Raw genomic sequence first — 18,061 nt, forward strand, 5'->3', positions numbered from 1 at the left:
CATCATCATCATCATCATACAGATACCTCTGGGCTAGGCCGGGATAAAGTCATTAACTTGGTGCCCTACACCCCTACCCACACCTGTGACAGATGTCTTGCCACACATAGATGAAGGCTAGCATGTACCGCTCCCATTGTTATTGTCTACCAGAAAGGCAATTCTGAGGATGGGGCTATGGGAATAAATAATTTCACATCTTAGAGGTACCCCTTACTGCTGACAATGCTGATTAAACTATTGGTGCCTTAGTTAGTGAGCACCACCAGTTTCTGTGTAGCAGTAAGGTCGGGGTAGTTGGTTGTTGCTTTTATGGAGTTAGTTAAAAGCAGAGGTGAGCAGACCTGTTGAAATTCGGATGGCGGGTTCTGCCGGACTTTAGATAAAGTTTGGATCTGGACCTGGACTTGACCTGTATATATCGCGGGCGGAGGAGGGGACGCTGCGCTCTCCCTCTGCTCGGGTCCGGCTGCCGCTGCTGCTGCGGCCTCTGCTGCTCGGTGGCTTGAGCGATGTGCCGGATCCCGGGGACTCGAGCGACGCTCCTCGCCCGTGAGTGAAAAGGGGTTTGGTTTAGGGGATTTATTGTCCGTGACGCCACCCACGGTTGTGGTGATTGTGTGGACACCACCGCTGCTCTGTATGGGGATCCCGGGAGTGATGGTATGGAGCAGCTAGATGTTGGCCCTCCCCTCCGTGGGTAGGGGGGTTGGTGGTCCCGGGGCCCGATGATGGGGAGTTAGGATGGTTGACAGGCGGGTTATGGGGCCTGTTGAGGTGCAGGGACGCAGGGGCAGCGCTGTGCCGCACGGCACGGAGGTACTCACTCAGCCCAAGGATGATGACACAGTTCACGGTAAACAAGCGGCTGGTTGGACGGCTCCCTCGGACGGCTGCGGTGTTGATGTTCCCTGCAAGTTAGCGGTGACTGTCTCTTTCCTGCACCTAAATACGGTTGTTGGTAGCGATGGATTCCCACCGGTAACCCGCTCCCCAGCTTGGATATGAGCCGGAAGAGCCCCTCTTTTGCCCGCAGGCGCTGGCCCTGAGAAACTGGTGCCTTGGCGGTGGCGGTGTCTCTCCAATATGGTTGGACGGTTGCCTTCAATCGGGACTTTGGCTGTTTGGAGACCCAGGAGGTCCCCTTCACTGACGGATTTGGCAAATTCACGGCGACTCCAAGCCTTGCCGGGATCCGAAAGGCCCCTGCCAATGGTGCTGGCTTCTCTTTGTGTACCGGTCCGGTACCGCCGGGCCACCACCCATCCACGGTCCTTACGGTAGACTCCAATAGGCCACTCCTGCAGACAGTCACCGCCGTCTGCCAACCTCGCTGTCTCAGTCCGGGGCACACACCCGGATTAACTTCAGGCTCTGTTGCTGTCACCTTCTCCTTCACTTCAACTCCTCTACCACCTCCCTCTCCTTCAAACTCTAAACTTAATCTGCCTGGTTTTCCCGGCTCTAGGACTCTGAACTCCTCGGTGGGCGGAGCCAACCGCCTGGCCCACCCCCTGGTGTGGACATCAGCCACTGGAGGAAGGCAACAAGGATTTTGTGTTCTGACCTTGGTGTTCCTGCAGGGAATGTGGGGTGTGTGGTGGTGTCATGACCTGTGACCCCTGGCTTGCCCAGGGCGTCACATATACAAATGTGAGTCAATAATTGGGCAGTTCGGGTCTCTGCTCACTTACAGTCAGACATAAACAGTACCCTTCCGGGGAGGTTGGCCAGGTTTTTTCTATTATTTAATTTATTTTATTTTTTTGTACATACTACATCTGATAATGCTCTTGTTACCCCCAGTGCGAGCCATTTAAACACTGCAAGCGGTTCTCACCGGACCGATTACCAAGCGTACCTGAGCACAGTGCTGATGTCATGGTGACTTAAGGATTGCAGGGAACCGGGACTCCTAAACTGTCCCTCAACCTAGGGAGCCCTAAGCTATCCCAATTCTCAGGGATACTCTTAATAGTGGAGAGGCCTGAGTCTCCTTCCTGGCCCTGCTCTTGACCAGTCCTTTTCTAATTCCCCATCTCCACCAGGGAGGGAAGAGACAGGAGTGTGTTGAAACCACAGAAAAAAAACAGACAAAGAAAAAAACTAAAGCTCTGTCACACAGCATGAAAATACACAGGATAAGACAGTAAGAGATTCAGGAGGAAAACAAGAGCAGGAAGAAAGTACAAGACAACAGGGGTACATGCCACAATCGCACCAAGCAAAAAGCACAACTTTCACCAGAGAGAGTCTGGGACACTACAGCTCACAGACCAACACAGAATAAAGTATAACTGGCATTGGTAGAAGGATTCCAACAGTATAAATAGGAGGGGAGCAGATATGATAGGTCTCCCCACAACATATGATTAAAGGAGCAAACAGAGTAGCAGAGATTTAATCTTGCTAGCCTGACTATGAATCAGCACACAGCAGGTCAACACCCGATTCTGCCTGTATTGATCCCAGACACCAGAGAAATCATCGGGCAAAGTATCAAAATCTGCAGTTTGAACAGACAGTTGGCAAAGTTTGTGCAAAACTCTGTGTGACAGCTGCTTGAGCGAGTCATTAGCATACGGAAAGCACCCGAACTCCAAACTCAAACACTGGTTTTTTTTGTGAAGTCCGTGTTCGGTATGAACACCGAACTGTACTTTTCAGGTTTGCTCAATGAGCAATGCTCATCTCTAGTTAAAAGGTGTGCAGATGGCAATGAACAAAACACGTCGCTGCAATGTTGTAAGTCATGTGACTAGAAGCGCTATAGGGAATGTGGCGGCACTATTATAAAACAGATAGACGATATTATTAAAAACCCACCTGTCAGAAACATCTTTCCCAAAACCATTTATTGACTGTTGCTCTTTAAAAGAAAAGCAGATTCATCCCTTCATAACCCCCAAAGCGATGCTCCAGCAGCCCAAAATCATCTTTCCAGGTTCTGTATATTCATGTTTAGAAGTGCATTAGGGCGTGAAGATGCACTTACAGCTTCTCAGCCTTAGGCTGGAGTCCCTCTTGCTTGTGACTTGCGCGAGGATCGCATCGTATTGCATTGCCTGAATCAGCCGCGTCTCTCCTCACAGGAGTGTGTCAGCTGCATAGAAATACATGAAGCTGCACGCTCCTGTCAGGAGAACCACTGGGCAGTGCGATGCGATCCTTGTGCAACTCACATGCAAATATGACTCCAGCCTTACGTTATATTCCCTGCCGTATATAGGAGCCAATGACCAATCAATCAACCAGAGGAAGGACTCTATAATAGGCATAAGGCCTCTGCCACATTCACGTGAAAATCACGCACGTGCCGAGAGACACGTATTTCCCCTGCGTGTTGCGTGCAGGTAAGTATGTGTCTCTGGTATGTGCGGGACACGTGTGTTCTACGTGTGCTATCCGCGAAAGCACACGTAGAACCGGTAATTATCATACTCACCTGGTCCTTCCTGCTGTCCGCGCTGCTGTCCGTGGTGCTGATCCTCGGTCTCCAGCCCTCCCGTCTCCCCACTGCTGCTGCTGCCAGGCAGTGAAGTGAATATTCTATGAGATTAATGAGCAGCGGTCGGCAGCAAGAGGCAGCAGCGGCAGAGACAGGAGGGCTGGAGAAGGTGAGTAAATGTTTTTTTTTTCACTGACACGTGTGTTTTCTCCGACGCGTGTCACACAGGACCGCATCCACACTACACCCGTGTGGTATGGGTGCGGGCCGTGTGACACCCGTACCGCGGGAGAAAACACTGACATGTCAGCGCTTTGAAAAACGCACACACGTACAAACGCACACGGACACACGTTCCGTGTGGTTTTACGTGTGTGTGCCTGCTACAATAGGGTAGCATTGCTTAACGTGTCTCCGTGCCGCCGGTACGTGTAAAAAATGACAAACACGTGCCGGCGGCACGGATGTGTGTCGCAGGCCTAAGGCTGAGTGACTAAGTGCATTGTCATGCCCCAATGCATTTCCAGACAAATATAAATTTAGTGTCAAAAAGAGATCAGAGATCAAGAGATATATTTTGGCACTGATGAGGGAGCATATGGCTGGCACTAGTTTACCGGTATCTGGATGGTACTATGCCTGTGACATTTGGCCAACATAGAACTGGCAGCATGTTGCTGATTTGGGAGCAAAATGGATTGAATATATATTTTAACATTCATGTCATATTAAAATGAATTCTTTCTACTGTACCTCCCCTTACAACATTTAATGTTAACCCCTTAAGAACCAGATTATTTTTTTGCGCTTTTGTTTTTTCCTCCCCTTATTCCAAGAGCTTTAACTTTTATATTTTTCCATCAAAATAACCAGTTGTACTTTTGAATGAAACCATTAATTTTATCATATGACTTAATGGTATACAGGGAAAAAATTCCAAGTGTGGTGAAATAGCAAAAAAGGGAAATGCTGCAATAGATTTTTAGGGTTTGTATTTGCAGCGTTCATGGAAATATAAGTAGTATTATCCAGGTCAATATGATTACGTAGAGACCAAACATGTATAGTTTTATTATTTATTCAAGCAAAGAAAAAAAATTAAGACATTTTGAAAAAAAAAAAACCTTGCTTGTGTCGTGGCTTTCTGAGAGCCGTAACATATTATATTTTTGGGATATGGAGCTTTGTGAAGTCTTGATTCTGTGCCCTGAGCTGATATTTTTATTGATATTATTTGGGGGTATATTCGATGTCTTGATTGCTGTCTGGTATTACATTTTACTCTGTTGTTGTTGCGGTGGCTGAAAAACTGCATTTTTGGCTTTTTTATTTGCTGTTTTCTGATTGGACTAGTTAATTTTATATATATATATATATATATATATATATATATATATATATATATATATATATATTTATATTATGTACTGTATATATGTGTGTGTTTTTAAACATTGTTTTTCTACTTTTCACTGTATTTAATAGTCTTAATAGTTACCTTACGGAATTAAACCTGCAATAGTCTGATCATATGTTCTATGTGTATATTGTGTATATACTATATGACCGAGCAGCATGAGGGAGGCGGAGCCAGCGTGTGTATATACTATATACCATGTATTGTGTGCATATACTATATACCGTGTGTACAGTGTGTATATACTGTGTGACCAAGCAGCATGAGGGAGGCGGAGCCAGCGTGCGTATATACCATGTACTGTGTGTATATACTATATACCGTGTGTACAGTGTGTATATATTGTGTGACTGAGCAGCATGAGGGAGGCGGAGCCACCGTGTGTATATAATATATACTGTGTACTGAGTGTATATACTATATACTGTGTGTACACTGTGTATATACTGTGTGTGTGACCAAGCAGCATGAAGGAGGCGGAGCCAGTGTGTGTATATACTATATACCATGTACTGTGTGCATATACTATATACTGTGTGTATATACTATATACCGTGTGTACACTGTGTATATACTGTGTGCGACCGAACAGCATGAAGGAGGCGGAGCCAGCGTGTGTATATCCTATATACCATGTAATGTGTGCATATACTATATACTGTGTGTATATACTATATACCGTGTGTACAGTGTGTATATACTGTGTGTGTGACCGAGCACCATGACGGTGCAATGCTCTGCATGCACGACCACCCAAAATGCTTTGCCACATGCCCTCAATGCTCTGCCGCACGTTCACCCACAATGCTCTGCCACGCATGCACACACAATGCTCTGCCACATGCACGCACACACAATGCTCTGCTACGCATGCACATATAATGCTCTGCCACGCACGCAAACACAATGCTCTGCCACGCACGCAAACACAATGCTCTGCCACGCACGCAAACACAATGCTCTGCCACGCACGCACACACAATGCTCTGCCAGGCACGCAAACACAATGCTCTGCCACGCACGCACAAACAATGCTCTGCCACGCACGCACAAACAATGCTCTGCCATGCATGCACGCACACACAATGCTCTGCCACGCATGCACACACAATGCTCTGCCACATGCACGCACACACAATGCTCTTCCACGTACGCACACCTAATGCTCTGCCAAGCACGCAAACACAATGCTCTGCCACGCATGCACAAACAATGCTCTGCCACGCATGCACGCACACACAATGCTCTGCCACGCATGCACACACAATGCTCTGCTATGGACGCACACATAATGCTCTGCCATGCATGCACACAAAGCTCTGCCACGCACGCAAACACAATGCTCTGCCACACGCACACACACACATTGCTCTGCCTCGCACGCACACACAATGCTCTGCCACGCACGCACACAATGCTCTGCCACGGACGCACACATAATGCTCTGCCACACGCACGCATACACAATGCTCTGCCATGCATTCTGACACAATGCTCTGCTATGCATGCTGACACAATGCTCTGCCACGCACGCACACACAATGCACAGCCACACACGCACACACAAAATGCTGTGCCACACGCACGCACAACATGCTCTGCCACATGCACGCACACACAATGCTATACCTCGCACGCACAATGCTCTACCACGCACGCACACACAATGCTCTGCCACGCACGCACACACAATGCTCTGCCACGCACACACACACAATGCTCTGCCACATGCACGCACACACAATGCTCTACCACGCACGCACAATGCTCTACCACGCACGCACACACAATGCTCTGCCACACATGCATTCACAAAAAGCTCATCCACATGCACGCACACACAATGCTCTGCCATGCACGCACACACAATGCTCTGCCACGCACGCACACACAATGCTCTGCAACGCACGCACACACACAATGCTCTGCATGCTTGCCCACTGCGGCCGGGGGTACACTGCTCACACAGGCCGACAGGTGACAGGCCATGGGGGGAGAGCATGGGGGTGTCATTGGAGATGGTAGCATCGTCAGCGGGGGGGAGGGGCACCAGTACACTACTCACACAGGACGAACGGGTGACAGGGGGAAACGTTCAGCACACAGCATGACCGCTGTGAGCTGCAGAAAGATGGCGCTGATCTCCTCCCTCTGCTGTGATCTGGACAGCCCAGGGGGCACGTCCAGGTAACAGCAGGGAGCTCTCCTGTAATAAGCCTAGGGGTCGGAGCCCAACTATCAGAGGTAATGCACAGGGGGCTGCCATAAAGGAGGTGAGTAACTGTCGTTACAGACAGCAAATCCAGCATGGCAGCCCCCAGTGCTTCAGTAAAACTAGAATTAAATAAAAACTAAATAAACAGTGAGTTTAATTTTGTATTAAAAATACTTGATTTCATAATTACTATTATTACTACAAAAATAAAAAAACGCGACACCCTACCTTTAAGGTCACCTCTATCTCCTCTGTCCATGCGGCTCCTCTTCTCATCTCTCAGTTTAGTATCTAGCAGTTTCTCCATTCTCTCAATTACCTTTAATAAACAAAAAGCAAGTCCCAAATGCAACATCAGTTAAGGATGTGTTATTTCTCATGTTAGGGTGTAGCTTTAAATTGCATATACAAAAATAACTAATAAAAAGTAACACAGTGCTGTAAAAAAGAATTTGTCCATTTCCAGACACCCATCACTGTGTATTAGGCCCCTTTCAGACGTCCATGTTTCAGGTACCTGTGACATGCGTTTATAACACGGATGCCACACGTACCCATGTTATTCTAAGGTGTTACTCACACGTCTGTGTTTTCACATGGACCGTGTGTCCCTGCATGTACACACGGAGACATGTCCATGTTTTCTCCAGCAGCACGGGTGTCATACTGATCGCACACTGATGTGATCTGCTTGACATTAGTGTGACATGTACCGGAGAAAACACGTGTCTTTGAAATAAAATGATTTGCTATAATTACCTGTTTCCAGTGCTGCTGTCTTCGGCCTGCTGTCACTTGCTTCCGACCCCCTTTCATTATGCTCATTGCATATTTACTGCACCATGGACCTGGAAGCAGCATCATCGCTGGGGATATCAGCGCCGGGGACAGGTGAGTATCCAGCAGTGTGTGTCCAGTGACACCAGGAGGTCATCAGAGTATCCAATGAACTCAGATGACCTCCTGGCGACACCCGCACTACCCGGATGTCACGACAGTGACTTTACGAGTTCATTAAAGTTCATTGTGAACTCCGATGAACCCACGACATTATGGCCACAACACCCACGGTAACACAGGTGTCGCCAGGAGGTCATCCAAGCTCATTGGAAAGATTTTTTTCGGTCTGCTATAGCGCTTCAGGAACCATTTGCTGATATTTAAATGTTGTATTTTAATTTTTTATTGTTGAGCTCCTATTAATACAACGCGTTTCAGCAATCAAATATGCTTTCATCAGGTATCATATTTGATTGCTGAAACGTGTTGTATTAATAGGAGCTCAACAATAAAAAATAAAAATACAACATTTAAATATCAGCAAATGGTTCCTGAAGCGCTATAGCAGACCAAAAAAAAATCTTTCCTATATGCATACTCCCTACCTGGGATTTCGGTAATAGCTGCATAGGACTTGACAATCCATTAGAGAATCCAGCTGGAGAACGGAGGATCGCAAAGGAAAACCTGAATCCCAAGGTGCCGGTGGACTTCAGGAGCCTGAAGTGATACCTAAGTCTGCATCCAACAAGCACGGATACAGCAATCAGAACGGAGGATCACCCCGGACTGTCACGCTTTCACTGGGGTTGTGCGGGGGCGCACAACCTGCAAACGTAAGCAGAATTTAATTATACCTATTTGGGATTTATCCATGGATGCTTCTCATATTGCGCCTGTATCTATTTTTATTCATTTATATCCGAGCTCATTGGATACTCCAATGAACCTGTGACATCACTGCCGCGGCTGCACACGCACTGCTGAGGGCGCCCTTGCAGTGACCTGGGCTGACCTTATGAGGTCCAGGTCACTGCAGGGAAGCACACACAGCAGTGTGTGTGTGTGTATGTGCCTGCAGGGGCTGCTCTCGCAATCAATGCAGTTCTCCATTGAATGAGCCAGCAGTATGTGTGACGCCATGGACTAGCCAGGTAGTCACAGACATAACACCATACACACCCCCTCCCCTAGACAGTTACAACAGTCAGACAAAAACCCTTGTTGCCTCCCTCCAGGGTCTGATGTCCACACCAGGTGGGGAGGAGCCAGGCGGTTGGCCCCACCCACCGAGGAGTTCACAGGTCTGGAGGGGGGAAAACAGACAGATTAGTTTTGGAGGTAAAAGTGAGAGGTCAGAAACTGTCGGTGTCTGGGTGGGGGCCCAGACACAAACAGCAAGGTTGGCAGACGATGGTGGCCGTCTGCAGGAGTTAGTGAATCTCTGCAGAGCCGTAGGACCGGGGTCGGGCGTTGGCCCGCCGGTACCGAACCGGGGAGCGGAGTGAAGCTAAGCACACAGGCAGGGCCATCGGACCCCGACCAGGCTTGGAGCCGCCGACAATAGTCAAATCCGAGTGTGACAGGAACCCCAGGGGTTTTCCAACAACCAAGACCCGACAGAAGGCAACAGTCCACACCGAGAGGATATACAGCCACCGCCACAGGCTAGAGATCCAAGGGCCAGCGCCTGGGAGCAAAACGGGCTCCTATGGCACCTATACGCCGGGGAGCGGACTACCGGTGGGCAACCACAGGAGTCAGAACATTCTAACAGGTGCAGGGAAAGACAGCCACCATCAGCCATCCGGGGAGAGCACAACACTGCAGCCGGCTGTGGGACCTGTCCATCCAGCCGTTTGGTTTACCAGAGACTCTGTCATTGACTGCCTGAGTGAGTACACCAGTGCCATCCGGCACCGCGCTGCCCCTGCAACCCTGCATTCCAGCCATCCAGCCTCCCCGTTACACCACCGGGCCCCGGGATCACCAACCCCTACCCACGGAGGGGACAACATCCTAGCTGCTCCCTACCATCCTTCCCGGGATCCCCGTCACCAGCAGCGGTGGTGCTAATAATCACCACGACCCGTGGGTGGCGTCACGAACTATCTCCCTAAACAAACCACCCCCCTTTTTCACTCGTGGACGAGGAGCGCTGCTCGAGTCCCCGGGTCCGGCCCACCGCTCGAGCCACCAAGCAGCAACAAAAGCCCCGGACCCGAGCGTGGCGAGCGCGTCCCCTCCGCCAGCGACATATGGGATCGACATGGGCCCCCCTAATTGGATTACGGCGGACCAGAATTAGGGCTTTGACAGAGAAATAAATTGGAAAAGAGGGTGTCTCTTTTCTATATTTACTGAATTATTTTCTCTTTTTATGTCTTTTTCGGTTCGCTTTTGGGGAATGTCGTGGGACCTCACAATGGATTATGGTAGACCTTTTGTATTTTTTTTTTTTAAAAAAAAACCAAACAAATAAATTGGTGAGTTGGGGGGTTTTTCATTCTCTTTTCAACTACCGGATTAGTAATGGGGGTGTCTGCTAGACGCCACCAATTATTAATACCAGGGCTTGATGCCAGCTGGAGCTGGCATCAACCCCACAAATATTACCCCATTTATCACCACACCAATTTAAAAAATAAGCGTGGGATCTCCTCTATTTTTTTCAAAACCAGCCAAGGTACAGCAGAGAGCTGAGGGCTGAGGGTTGCAGCCCGCAGCTGCTGTTGTTACTGTGCTGGAGATGAAAATTGGGGAGGGACCCCAAGTCATTTTTTTTTTTTTTCATTAAAAAATAAAAATGCTGTAAAACAGCTGGCCAAGCTAGCTATCTCTATATCTATTGAGCTAGTCTATCTGTTCTTTCTTTCTGTCTATGTTATACAGTATGTTCTTTCTTTTCTTTCTTTATATCTCTTTATCTATTTTATCTGTTCTACCTATCAATCTATTTATCTATTTATATATTTTATCTGTTCTTTCTATAACTATAATTTTCAGGCTTTAACCATCTTGTACACATTAAAAAACCATTCATTTCAGTATCATGCATTTTTTACTGGTACCAGTCACACGGATGTCACATGTAAGCAAACACGTGTTATGCGCCAGAATCAATCGCTTTCACGGGTCAGACTTTGGGTGCCCTTGGATGTTTCTGCGTCTTTGCCAGAGATGCCCCCTGAACTTACTGCACCACCTAGGTGCCGGTTGTAACGTCTGGCTCATGCTCGTGATGTTCTGCTGGCTGCTCGGCTGCCAGATTCTAAGTTCAGAAAATGGACCACTGTGCATGTGCAGGCTGAATATGCTCAGCCAGAGACTGTGTGGGAAGTGGGTCTTTGCGCAAGCGCGTGATGTGGCATCTTCTGATTGGCTTGGTGTTTATTTTTATATGATGGTAAGGTATACGTTCATACCATTAAATTCTGATTGGTCGTTGGATGTCAGCTGTCCTGATGACATCAGCTGTCCTTATGATGCGACATGCAGATTGGCCGGTGAACTACACTCATGCCGACTGGGCGTGAACTTGTCTGGTCCATGCTTAATTTATTTATGGACGTCGCCAACACCGGATGGTGCTCAGTTGTTAACAAGTTCATGGTGTGTGGGTGTCAGGCAGCTCACTTGAATTGCGTCCAAGTACTGTTGTGTGCGCTGGTTAAGGGTGGAATACACCACATTAAGATAGGTCACATGAATTTGCGTTACCCTTTCCTAACTACCGGTGTGTACCCTGGTTAAGCGTGTTACATCACATTTAGATAGGTCGCTTGAATTTGCTTTTCCCTTTTTTAAGTACCGATGTGCGCACTGGTTAAGCATGCTATACACCACATAAGCAGGTCGCTTGAATTGCATTTCTTTTCTGTCTACTCCTTATTCTTTCATGACAGCATGAGTAGTGGCCTGTTGCTCTATCCTTTTAGTTATTTGTAGTTTCCCTATCGCACTGCTGTGTAGTCTGTGTGAAGTCAACATAGACTATAGTGCGCCCATTTACCTGCAACTGTTGTTGTCCGTCCCGCCCGCCGGGCGCTTAGATGCTATGTACCATCTATAGCACAGTGGACCCTGGGGTTGGGATTAGGTTCTACACTCAATCGTTCCGAAGCCGTCCCATAACACACGGACGTCACATGGATGACACACGGATGACCATAGCGGTACATATGGCCTGTACCTGTTTAAACATGGACGTCTGAAAGGGGCCATAGTCTCACTGAATGGTTACTGATTTTTAAACCACATCAGACAGTTTTTGAAAAGAAAAAACAATATTGTGCTAATATAACAAAAAAATCACCATTATCATCTATAAGAAGAATAAATTCCCCTTTAAATCACACAAAAGATGAGAATATACAGAAATATGCAAAATTTAGAAAAGAACTGACGCACAGGTGCGTCCTCGACCAACATTATTCCAAGGAAATGGAAACTAGCCCCCTCTTTGCTGAACATTATTTCACAAGGTGGAGGAACATTCTGACAATCACATAGAGCCAGTTATTTTGAAAACAATAGAACAGACAGGTTCCTGTTGGATCCTTGTTTTCTTTGTCACGTGACAAGGGAAATGTCAAGCAATCCTAGCAGACCTAGATTAAGACCATAGGACAAAAGCGAGAAGTGGAACTGTAAAGCACATAGTAAGAACTTGGAATATCATTTTAACAGTCACAAAATCTGATCTGGAATAATTGTTTAAAATGGTCTTAAAAAGTCTGTGCATATATGGAAGTTGGCTCTAAAATCAGATTCTATGGACCAGTAACTGAGCCCCGGGGATGCAACGAATATTTAAAGCCATTTCCTTGCTTGCAGCTGTAAGTTTGGCTGAACAATGGTCAAACAATCTTGCACCAGCTATTCCACCCGATTGACCCAAACATGCTCAGTTGAGCTGAACTTGTATGTGTGCTCAATGAGGGCAGATGAAGAAGTCGTTGCAAGTTACCTTATCTCCTTCTATGGGAATAAAGAATTGAGCATGCTGAAATCCATCATGCCTGACCTTTCTTTGCTCTGACATTTAAGGGTGCGTTACACGCTGCAACATCGCTAGCGATTGCTAGCGATGTCGAGCGCGATAGCACCCGCCCCCGTCGCTCGTACGACATTTGGTGATCGCCGCTGTAGCGAACATTATCGCTACGGCAGCGTCACATGCACATACCTTGTCAGCGACGTCGCTGTGACAGCCGAACAATCCCTCCCTCAAGGGGGAGGTGCATTTAGAGTCATAGCGACGTCACTTAGGCGTCACTATGCGGCCGGCCAATAGAAGCAGAGGGGCGGAGATGAGCGGGACGTAACATCCCGCCCACCTCCTTCCTTCTGCATTGCCAGTGGACGCAGGTAAGGAGATGTTCGTCGCTCCTGCGGTGTCACACACAGCGATGTGTGATGCCGCAGGAACGACGAACAACATCGTACACGCAGCAGCGATATTAAGGAAAGGAGCGACGTGTCAACGATCACCGTTTTTGAACGATTTTGCGATCATTGATCGTCGCTCCTTGGTGTCACACGCAGTGATGTCGCTACCGCCTCCGGATGTGCGTCACTAACGATGTGACCCTGACGATATATCGGTAGTGATGTTGCAGCATGTAAAGCACCCTTTACTCCACATTAACTGATTTTACTGAAATTGATGGGTTAGGACAATATTAGTCTAATATGTTTGGGCACCTTACTGTTACACGGAGGGATTTACAAACATCACCAACTGTCATGGCAATGTCGGGATCTATTCAGACTATAAATTTTGACACTCCACCTCATAATTTCTCTGATATCTCTGATCAGCACAGGCAGACTTGGGTGTTAACCAACAGATTGGTAGTTCATAGGCAAGCTAACAAGAGTTCATCTTAGCTGATCTGCTTGTGAGTCTCCTTTGTTCACATGTTGTGGGGGAAGCAATCATATCTGCTCCCCTCCTATATATGCTGACTAGATCCTTTGTTCTGTCTTCTATTCATTAAATAGGATAAGGGTAATATCGTTTGTTGCCCACAAGAGGTCACTGTTGGCTTTCTTATGTTTTCCTCATACATCTCTACAGTATTTCTGTGGTTTGGAGCCTGTTGCTTTAAGGAAAAGATACTTCCTTGGACTGCCCCTTTTCCCTTCCCTTACTGAGTTGGAGACGCAGATGTCTTGGTGTCTCCATAGGATTCAGAGGTGCTATGGCCGGCTCCAGTTCCTTTTCTTCAATCGTTCCTCCTGACTAATGGATCCCGGTAGGAATCATTGTACTAGACTACATATTTGTGTTGGAATATGTGTACAGTTGTTATGTAGGCACTGTGAAGTGGCAGTGGCTCTACTCAGATTGCATAGGCTGTGATACATGCAGAGCAGGTGTAGGGCGGCATCAGCAGTGTAAATGTTGTATTCAGTCATATGCATTGCTCTCTGTGTTATGCAGATTCTGTAAATACCAGTACTAGTATGTATGTCATTCTGTTATTTGTGAAATGCCTGTACTGATATGGATTTGTATCTTTTGTTATAGTTTTTACCAATCAATCATCCATTTCTTATGATCATCCACCTATCCATCATCATTTAATAAATAAAGACTTAAAGGCAACACAGTCTGTTTATTGAAACAGTGGATGAAGGTTAGCTGTATGCCGGAGTCCACACAGCTCACACGTGGACGAAGGCAGAACAGTAAAAACGGGCTGCTGGTCGCAGGCAGCGATTGTACGAACTGTACGGGACAGCTAACACCCACGCTACACGGCAGACGGGTATTACAGCAGCCGCCATACAGCTACATAGAACAAGAGCGCAGTCCAGCTCCAGTAAAGATAGCCGGTCGCAGGCTGTAGTACGGGACCGCTAACATCCACGCTGTACCGCATATGGATGTCGCAGCAGCCACCATACAGCCGCAGTGACTAGACCGCAGTACGCCAGAAACCACCATTCCACTCTCCACCACGCGGAAGGCCGTCCGCAAATAGACTCTGTTTCCCGCTAACATAGTCTGCAGCCAAGTGCACAATGTCTGTCAGCCGAGCGTCTTCCCTGAAGACAAGGTCACGGGCAAGCTCTACTAAATCCTCAATTAGGGAGCTTGCTGCCGTCGCCCGCGCTGAGGCCGAAGCAGCTAAAGTGAGGTCCTCCTTCGCTGAACAGGAAATGCAACTCAAACTAAAACAGACAGAGAGTGCACGTCTGCAATCAGAACAAGAAGCAGAGAATGCACGTCTGCAACTGACTTTAGAAAGACTTGCCGTAGAAAAGGAGACAGCGGCCGCAATAGCCAAGGCAGAGTTCCTGGAAGCGGCAGAGCAATCCGAAGGAAGACGTAGCGATGTTCTTGGGCCGGACCTAAACCAGCAGGATCCAGCACAGCGCGTCGCAGAATACATCTACCAATACTCCAGGATAGATGACAGCTCAGATGTGCTTCACCAAACAGACTACGCAGACGGCCAGCCATCCAACCTTGAATTACACCGCTTCAAGCAAGAGAGTGTACAGCACGAGGAGCTTCACCAAAACTACTATTCCACAGGGCGGAAGGTACAACCACCATTTTACCACAAAGAGACACCTTTCTCTCCGGGGAGGTACTATGCTGACTTTCCGAAGGCGGAAACACCCTACAGGTATGGTGATACACCACACAATAGACACGACCATACACCGGCTCGCACCAGCACTGACCAAGCCACCATGGACTTTGCAAAGTTCTTTGCTCGTCGAGATCTGGTCACAAAAGGACTTGTAAAGTTCAATGATCGTGCCGAGAATTATAGGTCGTGGCGAGCTTCGTTCCAGAACACCATAAGAGGTTTGGACCTTTCTTGTAGTGAGGAGGTAGACCTCCTGGTAAAATGGCTTGGTAGTGAATCGGTAGAACACGCCAAAAGACTAAGAGACATTAACATTAAAAACCCACCCAAAGGTCTACACTTGGTGTGGAAGAGACTTGATGAATGCTATGGGTCCATAGAAGTTATTGAAAATGCTCTGTTTAAAAGAATTGATGACATCCCTAAGATAGGACCCAAAGGCTTTCAAAGGCTAAGAGAGCTAAGCGATCTCTTAGTAGAGTTACAGGTTGCCCAAGAGGAAGGAGATTTGCCCGGATTGGCATTCTTGGATACCGCTAGGGGTGTCAATCCGATAGTGCAAAAACTTCCTTACAATCTACAAGAAAAGTGGGTCTCACACGGTTCACGGTATAAGCAAACACATAACGCGCCATTCCCTCCTTTTGCCGTATTTGTAGATTTTGTAGCTCAGCAAGCTAAAATCAGAAATGACCCTAGTTTTGATTTTACTCTGTCATGTACCACCGCCCCCGGTGTCAAACCCAGTAGGACACCCGTGGCGGTCCACAAAACTAACATTGTCTCCTCAGGTCCTGCTCACAAAGAGAGTACGCATCCTCCAGAAGAGAACAAACCCCAGGATATCAGTAAACAGTGTCCTCTACACCGGAAACCACATCCTCTACTAAAATGCAGAGCCTTCAGGGAGAAGTCTCTAGAGGATCGCAAAGGCTTCCTCAAGGAACACAACATCTGCTTCAAATGCTGTGCTGCAACATCGCACATGGCCAGGAACTGCGAAGCTAGCGTGAAATGTGCAGAATGTGACAGCACGGATCACAATACAGCCTTACACCCTGGACCACCTACACGAGCGTTGCCGCAAGCAGAAGAACACGATGGAAAACAAAAGAACACTGATGAAGACACCACAGTGGTTACCTCTCAATGTACGGAGATCTGTAAAGGACTCACAGGAGGAAGGTCCTGTTCAAAAATCTGCCTTGTCAGAGTCTACCCAGCAGGCCGCAGGGACAAAGCAATTAGGATCTATGCGATCTTGGACGATCAGAGCAACAGGTCTCTTGCCAAGTCCATCTTCTTCAGCAGTTTCAACATTGCAGGCCCCGGTTCTCCCTACTCCTTGAAGACATGTTCAGGTACCGTTGAGACGGCGGGGAGGAAGGCAAGCGGGTACAAGGTGGAATCCATAGATGGCCAGACCTGCCTATCATTACCTACCATACTGGAGTGCAACCAGATTCCTGACAACAGGTCCGAGATACCTTCACCAGAGGTAGCAGCTCATAACCCCCATCTGAAGCGTATAGCTCACCTGATTCCAGAACTGGACTCAGAAGCTCCAATAGCCTTACTCCTTGGAAGAGACATGCTACGTGTGCATAAGGCTAGAGAGTCCATTAACGGCTCCCAGAACGCTCCATATGCGCAGAGACTTGACCTAGGATGGGTCGTAATAGGAGATGTCTGTCTAGGAGGAGCACACAAGCCAGCCTCAGTCAACAGTATGCTCACCAACACACTAGAAAATGGACGTCCGTCTTTCTTCCGACCATGTCACAACAGTCTGTTGGTAAAGGAATTACCAAGCAGTACTCCTCTGCCATGTCCTTTCGCAGTTCCTTCCAACGAAGACCACGCTTGTGAGGGCGAACAAGACCACATAGGCTGTACAGTCTTCCACAGGACCAAAGAGGACAACAAAACAGCAATGTCCATAGAAGACAGGATGTTCTTGGATATCATGGACCAAGAAATAACCAAAGACAAGTCGAACAGCTGGGTGGCACCCTTACCATTCCGACCACGGAGACAACGCCTACCCAACAACAGGGAACAGGTCTACAGTCGATTTGTCTCCCTCAGACACAAGCTCAAGAAGTCTCCCGAGATGAGAGAACATTTCTTTACCTTCATGGAGAAGATATTCCGAAATAACCATGCAGAGATCGCGCCTACACTACGAGACTCTGAGGAACGCTGGTACTTACCCATCTTCGGAGTGTACCATCCTAAAAAGCCAGGCCAAATAAGAGTGGTGTTCGACTCAAGTGCCAAGTGCGAAGACGTCTCGTTGAATGATGTCCTACTATCTGGCCCAGACCTCAACAACAGACTCTTAGAAGTTCTACTCTGTTTCCGCAGAGATACGGTGGCATTTATGGCCGACATCCAACAGATGTTCCACTGTTTTCTCGTCAAAAAGGAACACAGAAACTACCTGAGGTTCTTCTGGTACCGTGACAACGACCCAGATAAAGACATCATAGAGTACCGGATGAGGGTACATATCTTCGGGAACAGTCCTTCCCCCGCCGTGGCTATCTACAGTCTCAGGAATTCCGCCAAAGAAGGTGAAGAGAAGTACG

The 18,061-nt window shown here is 47.7% G+C and overlaps 1 protein-coding gene across 1 annotated transcript in view; it reads right to left on the reverse strand.

The window, feature by feature from the left end:
- CCDC33 (coiled-coil domain containing 33) overlaps positions 1-18,061 on the reverse strand; it is a 188,955-nt gene that overhangs the window by 13,462 nt on the left and 157,432 nt on the right. The window contains exon 20 of the mRNA XM_075343568.1: positions 7,309-7,399. Coding sequence (XP_075199683.1) covers positions 7,309-7,399 — 91 coding nt within the window. The remainder of the gene's footprint in view (positions 1-7,308; positions 7,400-18,061) is intronic.

The sequence above is a fragment of the Anomaloglossus baeobatrachus genome, chromosome 4, assembly GCF_048569485.1.
Source record: "Anomaloglossus baeobatrachus isolate aAnoBae1 chromosome 4, aAnoBae1.hap1, whole genome shotgun sequence".
Taxonomy (NCBI): domain Eukaryota; kingdom Metazoa; phylum Chordata; class Amphibia; order Anura; family Aromobatidae; genus Anomaloglossus; species Anomaloglossus baeobatrachus.